The sequence below is a fragment of the Prosopis cineraria genome, unplaced genomic scaffold (assembly GCF_029017545.1).
Source record: "Prosopis cineraria cultivar Desert tree isolate PC_DT_omini unplaced genomic scaffold, ASM2901754v1 PC1, whole genome shotgun sequence".
Classification (NCBI taxonomy): Eukaryota; Viridiplantae; Streptophyta; class Magnoliopsida; order Fabales; family Fabaceae; genus Prosopis; species Prosopis cineraria.
In genome coordinates this window covers 55,393,053-55,407,221 of record NW_026555332.1, presented here as the reverse complement: position 1 = coordinate 55,407,221, position 14,169 = coordinate 55,393,053, and the positions used below count along the sequence as shown (strand labels likewise).

Below are 14,169 nucleotides of genomic sequence, written 5' to 3'. Positions count from 1 at the left end.
GAAATGGAAATATGTATTCATTCATCTAAATCTTGAGGCATAAACATAAATGTTTAGAGTGTACGACTAGTTTAAGAATCAAATGTACATCCTCTCCTCTTTGGAAGCCATAATAATTAATCTAAGACCTATAACCAATCATCAAGAGCGTGAATTACAGAATTAAAGAAGGAGAATAAAAGAATTTAAAGCAATTGAAAGCAAGAAAAAAAGTTTAAGAGGACTCAAGATGTGGCTTCATCTTTCTTCAGAAGCTTTGAGAATATAGTCTCTCATGGTGAATACTCATTGAATCCAAGTTTGAATCCTACTTGAGATGACTTTTATGACTTTAATACTTGCTTAAGATGAAGGATTATGGCTGAGAAAGTGTAGGAAAATAAGAGAAAATTAAATGAAGTGGTGCTGGAAATTTTAGAAAAGTAAAAGAGAATATGTGTGAAAATGTAATGTGTAAAATAAGGTGAATAAGTGTGCACATGACTTAAAATCCCTATATTCAGCTTGTGATGGTATACAATGAGTAAAATAGGATGGATTTTTAGGTGATCAAAGCTATAAAATATCTGAAACTACTTAACAAATTTAATTAGGATGTTCAAAAATGAATGTGGCTACTATTTAAGTTAGGTTAACTTAGATGCACACGTAGCTCTTATAGGATGCTTCACACTTGATTAAAACTCATGAAACACTTATAAAAAGATGATCAAAGTATGATAAAGGGCTGCTTGGTTGAAATCCTCAATGCTTAAAGTCATTAGAAATTCTTTAAATCAACTCTTGCACATCTATTACTTTAGGGTTTTCTTGCTTTATAGCTTGTCTTGTAATGCAATATTTTTGGCTATTCAATCTTTATCCAAATTCATGTTTGCACCTATAATTATACACATAAAAGTGATCAAAGCATGTGTGAAAAATTTTAAATCAAAACTCAAAGCCAATTGCAAGATATAATATTATTTCCAAGCTCTTAGATTATAAAACAAAACAACATAATATTAATGTCTTTGTCTTGAAACATTTTACAACTTATGTCTTTTGATGTCTCTTTGCAACCTAAAATGAGTTTAAATTTCAAACTTATTCAATTGATTTTAGGGACAAAGGACACAAACTAAGCTAATGTCTCAAAATTGCCTAAAAATTATCATAATGACTAAAATACCTTTAGGTTATGAATGAACCCTAATTGATTCCAAAGGCCTAGAAATGCTTAAATATGCAAGAATTGAGTTCCCGAGAATGCAATAATGCATGAAAATCATCATAAAATGGATGCTAATAATGTAATATGTCAACTTTCTATGCTTGATTGAGCTAAAGATCGAAGGCCATGCCACTAACATAGCCGAGCCTTCATCCATAGAGTTCAACCCACAAGCATAGTTTCATCACAATTCAACTCATATGAGCATCCATTCTCACCATATCCTCCTCGTGCAATAGCTCAAAGAAGACCATAATCTGGCTTGATAAGAGTGACAAGCCTGCTGATATCAAAAACCTCTACATGTTAGGTGAACACCCATATCAAAGCCTTCAAACTTTAGCCTAAAATTATGATCCCATCATGTTGTTGAAGCTGGGATAAGTTCCTGCCATTGTTGTTTTATCCCCTAAAGCTACTAAGCTATTCTTGAACATTCACAACACCACTTTCAAAACTCGATCCAACATAATAGGGTCAGATCCTTTATCCTAAAATTTAGCTCTATTCATCCTATGGAAGTTGGAATTCATGAGCGAATTTTTGATAGCCCATAGTCTTTGTCAAGAGCTCAACAAGAATAACAAGAAGCTTATCTCATTACAAAATACTTGCTTAGTATATCAGTTAATTAATAAGGTAAGATCTTGGTGATGTAAAGCATATATAAAGTTAAGGAACGGGTGGGCTCGACCCTTTAAGCTTGGTTTTCCATTTTTTTACCTCTTTTTTAAGGTTCGGCCTTTGTTTAAAGGGCTAAGGGTCGAGCTTGTAAGTCCTATTCTAATATTAAAAAAATTAAAATAAAATTAAGCACTACAAATTAATTAAAATATTCTAAAATTAAAAAATCAAAACAATACACATTTAGAATTCTAGGAAGAAAATTCAAATCTTGCTTAAAAAATAGTTTGTTTTTTATAAATACACAAACATAATAATTATAGAAAAATAAAAAATATAAAAAATTGTATACTGTACACTGATATTTATTAAATTATGTTAAATTAATTTTAGAATAAATTAAAATTAATAATAATGTAATGGGTGTAGGATCAGGGCTTTAAGCGAGCAGGTCCTTCTTAGATTCAAATGCATGTTCCACAAAAAAAAAATTAACAATAATATAATAGGGCTTGAAAGGCCATTCGAGCCTGAGCCCTTTTCTACAGGGTTAGGCCCTCAAGCTAGATTACTTTAAAAAAAATTAATTTTAAAAGCTCAAATTTTTATTTAAACAAGGCCTTTAAACTCAACCCTTATTCCTGACTCTAAGTATACCACTCATAGCAGCTTTTCATGACATGAGTATTGAGGAGAATGAATTCTTCTCCATCATCCACCTCTGTTTTCTATTCAAAAAATAGAGATAAATAGAAAGTCAAAGCACCTACACCTCCCTAGCCGACCCAGCCATGAGAAATGATCAGAAGTAAGGCTAATGAGAAGTTCGAAAGACTTTCAACATCTTTAATGATGAAGAGATTGTTGAGCTCGACTTGGGTGAGATGCATGAAGGATTTAAGGGCTTGAGAGTAGTAGGAGGAAGTGTAATTGTTGTTAAGAAATAGATTGAATTTAGACAACAATAAATGATGATCTAGATGCACGACTGTATAAATTGTACTCCTACTCAGATTGATTGCATGCATGAAGGTGGGTTAGGTTGATCTTAAGGTGGCTCATTCGAAGATCTTAGTAGGACAATGAAGAGAGACAGAGGTTTAAATTATTAAAAAATAAAAAAAATATTTGTGAAGGTAATGTTTTATAATAAATAAATAATAAAAAAAATCAAAATATAAGCCCAGAAAAAGTTGACACTATAAACGGCAAGGTGATAAATTTACAAATCTTAGCAATTAAGATATAAATGATTTATAGTTGAGTTTAGGGTCATTTGTGAGCTTTGGTAATTAGTTTAAGAGCAAAATTAATCCTTAACCCTAGAAGATAAAAAACTTATGCATAAACCATTAACTGCACACCAAAATCCCATAATTTGTAATTTAAAAACTAATTTTATTCTTGGCATTTGGCAATGGCTCTAAGTTTGTGTTCGTTTATCATAAATTAGCTTCAATAAAAGTTAGTTATTACAATAAAATTTATATTTGAATACATTTTTGAGAAAATCAGTTAGATAAACAGGAAGGTAAAAAGACAAGTTTTTACCATTAGATATATTAAATGCTCGAACATTCAAATTTCAAAAGGCTGTGCTTGCTAAAAATAAAGACCTTTTGCCCATGCCTGCTGAAATATATAAAAAGCTAGATGTAAAATGTTATACTCACAACTTTTAAAAGCTAAGACTTCTTGCTCGTATTTGTTGGAATATATGAAAAGTTATATGCAAAAAATTATACTCAAAAAATGATATCTTGAATAGTAACATCATCTTCTCGGGCACTCAAATAGATTATCAATGATCGAAAGCTTCAATGCAAAATCAATTAACCAATTGAGAAAAATAAACACGATATATAAAGCCAAATGGAGCCGTCTAAATTTTGAGTAGGTTAGAATCAACATCAATGGCTCAGCCAGCGTTAGCGATGCTATTGCTATTGGAGACATCATTGGAGATGACAAGGTTAATTGGATTAAGCTTTTTTTTTTTTCTAATACCTCAACTATCATCACATCACAACAAAACTTATGAGGATCCTGAAAGGGAAGACCTTTGCTAGAAGCAAAAGTTCTCTAAAATTACCATCTACTTTGATTTCGTGGATGCTTTATCACTTATTAAACGCAATCATTTTGATAACTATCACCTTTCAATGATTATCAAGAAAATCAAAGATCTCACCATAAGGGACAAGATGATTAACCATATTTATAAAGAAGCAAATAGATGCGACGATTTTATAGCTCATTAGACATGTCAAAGAAATTTTAATATTTTGATTTTTGACAGCCCATCTACTAACTATAGAAACCCAATGGTTTTGGATATAACTTGCCCTTTGTGTCTTTGTACATTTTTCCAATGGCCTTATGTTAAAAAAATTTCAAAAGGTCAAAAATAATTTTTGAAAACAAACTCAAATAAACTTTTGACAAATAAATTTTTAAAAACATTACAAATGAACTCTCTAAAATATATATATATATATATAAAAGAAATAACTAAAAAAATTATTTAGTACTTAGCCGTATTTTAAATGAGATTATGTCTGATGAAAAGACACATGTGCACTGTAAAAAAGAAATATAACGAAACAGCCATGAGTGATGAGTCCAAGCACTCTTGATGGCGATGACGCAGCTAATGAGGTTGTTGGTCGAAATGGTGCAGGTGCAGGGGAAGGCGGGCTTCGGTATCCACAGCACTCATTCAAGTTCAATTGCTAGATTGTCTCTACACACAATCCAAGCTACTCTTAGGCCTAGCAGCATAAGATGAATATCATTATATCAAGCTTGCATTATTCACCCACCGTTCCTTCAATACCAAAGTTTACTCCGAATCTGGCATCATCTCCATGCTTTCTAAAATTCTCTTCACAAAAACCAAATATATAGGCCATCTGTGTTCCTTCCAGTGCTTCAACGTTGTTGTGGAATGCCTCCCCCCCCCCCCGGCCCTAACCGATTGACACGTATGGCGAGTCAACAACAACATTAAATTTCTGACCGTCATATCTTATTTATTTAATGAGACATTATCAAAATTAAAATCCATGGGATGATGACACTTGACAAACGGGAGGCAAGAATGAGTCATTGCCTGTGAACGAACACCATGAAGCTGTACTATGCTTTGCTAAGTTCCTCGTTTTTTTGTTTTTTGTTTTTTTGGGGGGGGGGGGGGTTTCAAGCACGTACTGTGCACTGTGTTACATGTAAGCAATCATTAATTAACTGCACCGCTGTCTCCACCACGATTATGACGATTCGAAGTCTGAGTTCCATTAGGTTTTAGTTCAAATCACTGAACTTTGTACGTATAAAGTGGAAAGACGTTTGACTTCGTTAGTTTAGTTTATTTTTGAATTTTACCTTTAATTAAAACTTGCAAAGCTGCTGGAAAAATCTACAAAAGCATCAGAATTTAGGAGAATTATTTTATTAAAAAACGTTAACCATTCGGCATCCCATTTCAAAAGAATAGTTCCTAATATGACATGATATGGATGTAAATTTTAAATAATAAGTATAAATATATATGTTTAAGATACCCATATATCAGTAATATCCCTTATTAAAAAAAAAAACAAATGTCATCCTTCCCAAATCTTATGAATATGAATTGGTAACAAAAGAAAATCGTCTGTGCACCTTTTTACAACCTACATGGATCACTTGCCTCTTGCTTTTGAGTCGACATTATTAAAGAAACATAGAAATTAAACTAGTACTACTATTGAGCCGAATTATATTAATACTATTAACCTAGATAAACCCTAGGTTTGATGATGATCCTTTCTCTCTTTCTCCCTTTCTTTTCGTGGCTCAAGTATTTAATCTATCCCTACCATGTCAGGGGGATAAAGAGTGGGTGCACAAAAAACCTTGAATCTCTCTTTCTCTCTCTGGCATTTGATTCAACGCCAGTCATCATCATGTCTCTTTGCTTTGTGCTCTATCGCCATCATTGCTCCCACACCTTCCATTTCTCTTTGGTCCTCCATCCTCATCATCCTCACCCCACAAGCCTAAAGCAGCCATCATTACGACGTCAGGAGAAGAAAGAGAAGACGACGATTCAGACTTGCCCTCCATTTCACACAAACATGGCCGAAAGAAAAAGCACTTCTTCCTACAAGACTCGCTTTGGCCTTTCCTCTCATCTTTGAGCCTTTTGCTTCTTCTTTCTAGGGGAAGAAGCCTTCTATGGTGATCTCTTCATCGTCTTTTCTTTTGGGGAATCAAGCATCCTGGTCCGATTTTAATTTGCTTCATCAAGCAAATTTATTACGCATACTCTCTCTACTATTGCTCTGTAATACTGTTCCTTTTACCAAACTTTTCCTTCCTTTTGATCTCGGGTAGACTTCTCGAATCTAGTTTTATAGGATAATATAAGCTCCGTGTTTTTCTCAAGAGTTGGATGTTTGACTGTTATTCTCTTATCGTGTGAGTCTCTGTGTGTGTGTGTGTAAGAGACGATATTTACATTTGTCGGCCGTTTGACTTGTTTTTCTATGCTTTTACTGCTACTTTCTTTGTATGAAGATTTCTGATCTCTTGAAGGAGCATATATATTTATGATATGATACATGTTTCCATTTTGATGGCTGGTAAAGAACTCTTCAAGTTAATTTTATGCTTCTAAAATGAAAAATTGCTTGAATGCTATCCACCAGCAGTACTGTAATTAGATCTTTATTTCTGACTACGTTGATCGCCTTTCTATTAGCTTTTTTCTTGGAAACTCGTAAGCTAAACTCAATGAAAAAGAGAACATGCCCATGATTATAAAGAAACCATATTATTCGACTTCCGGAAGAAAACCCATAGCTGTATATACTCAAGAGTTGTATTGTTGCTGATGACCAGATGAGTATCGGATTCAATTAATTTTTCTTAGCGGATAAATTTGTTAGCATAACGGAAGCTAATCGGACTCTTGGGTGACGATTGATCTGGGACATGAGGATATCGGATCCCTTTTTGGCTGTGATCATTCTATTTCTCGTCTCTGTGTGCACCTTCAAATACATTCATCTCCGTAAATATTATCTGAAAAGCTCAGACCAGCACATATGATACATTGTGTTTATGTGCGTATGAAATTATGGATTCATTCTTACTTTAGCTCCAATGCTTAAGCAGTGGTTAAGTTAATAAGCATGAATACTTTTATACATGACCAACGATATTTTTCATTACAGTATATGTGTATTATGTTGGTTCACGTACGGGTGATAAATGTGCTTATGATTCTGAGCTATGCATCTCCAGGGGCAACTAATTAATAAGGCAGAAAGGATGAATGAGTTAATTTTTTCATGTTTGTTGGCATTTTAGAGGAAGACGATAGGACTTCTAAATTTTATTAACAAAGTTCTCACTTGTATCAAGAAATACCGTGTATGTTTTAATGTCTAAGCTCTAAACAATCAAACGAGAAGGAAAGGACAAGACATATAAGATTATTATAGAACATATATAGGGCCCTTGTTATTAGGTGTCAAACACTCGGAACTTTGGAGCATGTTTTGTTGGCATTCATATCCGTTGCCCTAATAACATGTAAATAACACAAACACGCAATTTTGTAGCGGTCCTAGCGGGTGATGATTATTCCATACGAGAAGTTCGAATTGTCATGGGGTTAAGTTCTTTTGGATTCTCATTATTGATTCAGTAATTATAACGATGAAATCTCTTATTTCAGATTAATTTTACGGTAACTTGCTTAATGCGACTACTAATAGTGCGTACTCATTCTGCATGCAACAATTTATGAACTACTTAAACTGATAGCGTTGATATCTGCTCGCCCAATGTCAATCAGTTCAGTAACAGGCTATTAGATATGCATGCCTGTATATAAGAATACCATACGTATTACTTACTCCTTTGGATATAACATGTTCTATTATCAGATTTTCTTAGAATATAATTACATTCTCCTTTGGATATTGACCAGTGCATTGAAAATTAAACTTGGTAGTTACGTCTAAGACGGGGTTTATTCGGGGTGTAAAACACTTGAAAAGCTCTAGTTGGTGTGTTATGAGACTTAATATACTACCAGACACAATCGAAAACTGAGATATCAGTTTTAATTTCATCCCCGTAATCGGTCGGCGCAGATTCATGACAAGGAGTTTCAGACGATGATGACAGAAGGAAAGAAAGAAAAAGAAGAGGGTTGATGAAGGAGGGGACCATATCGTCTGGGTATGCACAGTACTAATACTTTAAATTTAATCCTTGAGACAGCGAAGAAGCCTTTGGTAGAAATAATTATGACGCTGCGTGGGGACTGGGAAACCCAATAGGTTAAATATTAATATTAAAGAGGGAAATGTCAGACATGAAAGAACATGACCTCAAAAGGATCCATTTACTAATACTCAAGTTCGAAACATGTGCCCCCTCTTCCCTGTTATTGTATTCTCTTCACCGCAGCCACGACGCCAACTCTCTATGAATGATGTACAAATCTTCCAGCTGCACATATAAGTTCAGGTTATTAGCTAGAAGCGGCACTCTTTTTTTTTTATCACCAACACATTTATTCTGTTCTAACGTACTGACCATTTAAAAAATGGTGATCAAAATTGGATTTCCCGTGGGAGAGGTGAAGAATAAGACAGTCGAGAACTTACTCATAACAGGGTTCATACATATAGTACAGATCTATATATGAAGGAGTAGAGGCTTGTCTGGTTCTGTTGACTGTAGAAGATGAGACAGTCATGCAAGCCCTCATGTGAAGGAGAAGGTCATTTTCTGGTCCTGAGTTTTGCTGCAGGAAACTTATAAGCAAACTGTGAAGTCAACACAGATTGTGGGCAGGCTGTCAGTTACATCACTCCGGCCCCTTCCAGAATGCTCTCGCAAAGGAACTGAAATATTATCTTTTACAATATTGATTCGAATTTCAGTTATAAATCATGAATTAATAATAATTTAGTCTCCTTATTTGTAACTGAAATTTTCATATATGCAACCACCAAATTGTCATTTTTAATTTATTTTTCAGAAAAAATTCCCTGCAACTCAATTGTAATTAAATTGAAGTTCTAGGACCTTGCTGTCATTCTTCTCTTTAGTTTTGCTGATGAGTAATGTAATCAAAATGCTTATGATTTTGCAGAATATGCCCAAGAAAAAACTGATTCATGAAAGAGTTGGCGGTTGATAAAAGTTTTATGGGAAACAGTAGTATCATCAATTTTCATGTGTGTAGCTGTTTAATTTTCATCTTGATTATTAATCATATACATTTAAAAAAAAACAAGTAAATAAATAGTATAACGGTCGAGAACTTGAGGTGGCCATCTACCGTTCTAACTTTAGCCATGTGATTTCTGATTCTGCTTTCTGAACTAGAAAGTCTTTTTTTCTGACTTCTCAGTACGCAAATTTTTACCTCACACTCCAAGAAGAGAGACAAATGAATAAGAAATACCATTAATAAAAATAAAAAATAAATTCCACACATATTTTTTCTCATTATATGTAGGTTTCTCACTTCAAAATATTTAACATTAAATCATCTTTTATTCCATTTATCATGTGACAGTGGTGAGCATGAGAGATGTCCTTAGGGGTAAAACAGAAAATATCCAACTCTATTGGGCTTTGTTGAAGGCAGATGGGCCGAAAGTGGGCCAGAACTGCAAAAAGGTGATAGCTGGGCCCGGGGGTGATGTGAATACATAGATAGATAGAAAGATATTTAGACTAACCAAGTGGTCTGTATAATTTCCTGGCCGATATTCTCACGAGTGGCAAGGATGACTTTACAAATAATCCCACAATTCAATTTAATCAGATAAAACACATAAATAAATATTTTAATTTGAGAGTCAGACCATAAAATATAAAACCACAGCATCGTTTGCTTTCTTCTTTCTGTCTCTCGTCGCCCACACTGATCAGTCACAGAAATTCTTCTCTGTTGCGGAAATCTTTGGAAATGACTTTACAAGCTTCCTCCTTCGCCGTTGGCAATCCTTCCATTTCGTCACCCTTTCGAGGCCACCGCAATTTCCCTGTCTTTCGAGCCCAAGGTAATTCCTGCTTCAATCGCGGTACTGCAGAATTCGCCAATCTAAGCTCCAATTCGCTTTCTTCGTAGTTCGTCATCAGTGACGATATGGATTTAGATGAAAATTCTTCCAGAGCTCAATTGGATGTTGGTGTGTTCCTCTGTTTTCGCGGCCACTTCCTTGTATTTCTTTCTGTTTGCAATTTGTGCTGTGCTCTACCTGAGTGGAGGAATTCTTCGTTTGACTAAAGTATCCACAATAAATTTTTTATGTGCAAATTCGGTTTGCATGTTAGCTCTGCAGTAGTCAAAGCTGAATTTTTTTTTTTCGGGGCCTTTGGGCAGATCAAAAGTGGTCAACTGGTTAAGCGTTGCAGCGTATCTATGTGCATAAAAGAAATACATCGGTTGCCTTTTTTTTTTAATCTTTTTTTAAATAAATTTTGCAAACTAGAAAGCATTTCATGGTTTTTGTTTTACGTTTATGCTTTCAGCTTTTTGTATGCTTTCTTTTCTTTTCTTTTTTTTTTTTGGGACCAATTTTGTCGACGTTACATATATGTGGAAGTAATTTGCTTGTTCTTCCAGTGGAGCCATCAGAGAAATCTGTTGAAATAATGAGGAAGTTCTCAGAGCAATACGCTCGTAAGTCAGGAACTTACTTTTGTGCTGACAAGGGGGTCACTTCTGTTGTCATTAAGGTATATTCACCTTTTACCGAGCATTAATTATCTTATCGATATGACTTTCGTGTTAGGAAACCTTCTGTAGAGGTTATGGATGCTTGTATATATATATTTTTTTGGATAGGAAGCAACAGTCACTTACAAACTACAAACTAAAACAAAAGCCTTTCATCAATTTCCCACCACAGGCAGCCAGGGTGGGATTTGATCAAAGAAACAAAAGGTGTTTGACATAGAGTGAACGACATTGGCTGGACCATCAGCTCGAGAAGCTTGTTCCGAACTTTGCGACTCGAAGAGCACATTCCAATCACTTGTGATAAGTCTCCTGATTTCTTCAACGTCGCTGTATGGATGATCAATGATATTGTCTCTAGTGATTAAGTTTATTGCTCCTATGCAGTCTGACAGCACTATCACATTCCTGTAGTTTCTGTACCAGCACGTTTCGAATCCTAACTTGATTCCTAACAATTCTGCAATTGTAGGAGGGCAGAGGTCTAATTTTTTGCTAAAGCCCAAAATCCATGCCCCTTGTCCTGTCTGAATTATTCCCCCACAGGAACTCATGCCTCTTCCATTAACTGAACCATTTCCTTCTAGAAGCATAGTATTCCCTTCGGGTTTTCTAAACTGCTCCTTACTTCCTCTCATATAAACATGTTGCAACGTACCAGTAGTTATTTATCTTGTCAAAATCTGAATGAGGTCGCAGTGACAATCTCTGACATGTCCATATCTTCAGAATCAAACAATCTATGGCATCTCGTTGTCCAAATGTCCCAGGCAACATAGGTGAAGATTCGCTCCCACTTGATGTGTCTTGTGTAAGCTTTCCTCCCTTCCTTCTTAAGGTTCCAAGCAATCCAATCCTTGGTTTTGAAAGACAAGTTCTTGCCGGTATTCTTCCTTGACAACAGCTCTCCACTTCTCCTTAGCAAAGGTGCAATCTCGAACAGCATGCATCATATCTTATATGGAATGATGCCATAAGGTGCAAAGGTTGGAACTGAGTGGGCCTTGCCTCCTCCTTAGATCAGCAATATGGATTCTGTTGTGCTGGATGCTTGTATATTAGGGTGTGAACATCTTAACTTTGTTTCATCAACCAGAGGATGGTTAGGAATGCTGTTTTTCTGCTCTTGTGACCAATTTGATGAGGCTTCTAGGATCTGCTATGAGCATGTGAAATTATGGTTGCTGCTAATTTAATCGCGTTTATGGATCATGTTAGGGTATGGGCTTAGATGGTTAATCACATGGATTGATAAGATGGTCTGATGATCAAATCTTAAACCATGTAGGCTGACCATTTGGTTTTTAGGATATCAGTTTGGCCTCCCCTCTTGCCCATTCTCTTACCTATCTGTTTGCAAGCCAGTCTTTTAAGGGCTTTCACTACTTCTAGAAAACTGATTATCCTTTCTTGACCCCGAGAACCCTTTTAGACATTACTGTAGCTTGCTGTAATTTAGAGCAACGAAATAGCCATCTGATTAAGCTATCTATCTTGATTCATTGCTATTCAGTGCAGAAAACCACATTTCTATGTTTGCATTTTCCCAACTGTAAACATTCAGAAAATGACTTTCTCAGATGGTAATTTACTGAAGAAGTATGTTCCAGTAATAACACATGCTCCAATCTTTAACATGAGAAATGAATATGCTCATATAAATATGATGTGTCCATATCATTTACATTTATATATTTTGCATTTACTTTTACATCACAAATTCACAATATATAAAGGATTTCAAACGTGGTTGCATTTATTAGTAATGTTTCTTTCTTATGTCATTTCTGTTATAAAATAGGGGTTGGCTGATCATAAAGATGCATTAGGTGCACCATTGTGCCCTTGCCGGTAAATACTCACTCTTTTATCTTGTTTCCAACCAGAAGTTTTGTCTTCATCCTACAGTTCTGCAGGCAACTGCACAGATAATTTGACTTGGTATCCATAACAAACTTATTGTGCTTCAGACATTATGATGATAAAGCTGCTGAGGTTGGGCAGGGCTTTTGGAATTGTCCTTGTGTTCCCATGAGAGAGAGGTAGGCTTATCTCCTTAACCACCAGAGAACTTACAGCTTTCATGTTCGTAAAATGTCAAGCCGAAAACCATTGTTTTCATAAGCAAAATGTTTATTGCTGGGCGTGTTATATTTACCGCATTTATATTTTCCGCACTGTTCTTTTATCTGTATCTACAAACTTGCCGTTTGTTCTTACAGGGCAAAATATATGAATTTGACATTGATTTAAACATCATTAGTTGATAGCAACATGGAACAAGTTAGAGTAAATAGGCTATACAACATTCCTGAAGATGAAATCCATTGGTTTTCTCTAACAAAAAGCTAGAGACTTCTACTAACTCTTTAGAAAGTATGCATGGACATGATGACAACTACTAGACCAGAAATTTCTTAGAAAATGCGTTATTGACTTAAACAGGGTAGAAGTGAGCTAGGATTTTTGAGATTCTTGATTAGGATAAGGTCATTCAACTTTAAAAAGAACATTGAAGTATCCCCTGGCTTCTTGTTCCGTGTAAGCTGAAGATGTTCATCAACTTGGATTGGATATGTAAAGGGGCCAAATAAAAGAGTTGAGAGCTTTTAAGAAAACATTGAAGTTTGAAGGGGTATGTTTAAAATCTTGCAACTTTGGTTACGCATTGTAAGCTTTATTAGCTCTGTCCCTATGGTCAATGGATGGTTAAAGGGCGGATATCAACCATGACATTATTTAGGAATTTTTACTTATTTTGTTTAACTAATTTGTCCTTGACAGGGATCACATTTCATTTTGATAATAATTGCCGTGGAGGATTTTTAATAGATTGAATGGCAAATATTCTCTTTTGTATGTGAAAATAATTGAATGGCATGCTTTAGTCGTATGCATTCGAATCTCCTTCTGTCTGAGAGTAAGAAAGGGCTTCACGAGTTTCGCTGAATTGTTATGATCTCCACTCTAGTAGAATATTTTTATGCAATTGAGAGCCCTTTGGTATTTTGTACTCGATATGTTGTCAAAGTTGAACTACGAAATTCCCTTGTCTCGCCTGGTTTTTTATGGTCAGTTTTTGAACAGGAAGGAGTGCCACTGCATGTTGTTTCTCACTTCTGACAACGATTTTGCTGGCAATGAACAGGTAATTCTTTAATTCTATCTCCTAAATAGACGTCTCAAAGGAAAATTTCAACTGTTAGTTAAGATTTGGTGTTCGGTCCTTCAGTTTGAGATGAATGAACTACCATAGTAGCTGCTTGTTTATGCTGTTTTGGCTAAAAGTAATTGGCTTTTCTTCCTCGACATTACTCGACTGTGCATACTTTGATTAAATTTGATTTCCTTATCTGATGCAATGCGGCATTTTCATTTACTGCAGACGATCACCATGGAAGAGATTAAATCAGCAACGGCAAATATGTAACACACACAAGCTATTGTGTACCGACAACTGAGTTGCTCGTTAAAATCCTTATTATATTCATCCGATGATATGTTTGTATCTACAGGAAGTAATATGTATTATCTTCTATTTGACTAGTTTCGCTAGCTGTTTTCCACAATCCGCGTC

The 14,169-nt window shown here is 35.1% G+C and overlaps 1 protein-coding gene across 1 annotated transcript; it reads left to right on the top strand.

Moving 5' to 3' along the window:
* Nucleotides 1-9,706: 9,706 nt before the first annotated feature.
* Nucleotides 9,707-14,138, top strand: LOC129311948 (ferredoxin-thioredoxin reductase catalytic chain, chloroplastic). Its single transcript, XM_054954467.1, has 6 exons — nucleotides 9,707-9,912; nucleotides 10,479-10,591; nucleotides 12,394-12,443; nucleotides 12,563-12,634; nucleotides 13,680-13,740; nucleotides 13,978-14,138. The coding sequence occupies exons 1-6, from the start codon at nucleotides 9,819-9,821 to the stop codon at nucleotides 14,020-14,022; spliced, it is 435 nt and encodes a 144-aa protein (XP_054810442.1). The 5' UTR covers nucleotides 9,707-9,818; the 3' UTR covers nucleotides 14,023-14,138.
* Nucleotides 14,139-14,169: the final 31 nt, after the last annotated feature.

Bases quoted from the DNA above. Each gene is read 5' to 3' on its own strand.
- LOC129311948 (XM_054954467.1), top strand. From the start codon at position 9,819: ATGACTTTACAAGCTTCCTCCTTCGCCGTTGGCAATCCTTCCATTTCG. The intron at 9,913-10,478 runs GTAATTCCTGCT...TTGTTCTTCCAG, and splicing joins CCCTGTCTTTCGAGCCCAAG to TGGAGCCATCAGAGAAATCT. The intron at 12,444-12,562 runs GTAAATACTCAC...ATTGTGCTTCAG, and splicing joins GCACCATTGTGCCCTTGCCG to ACATTATGATGATAAAGCTG.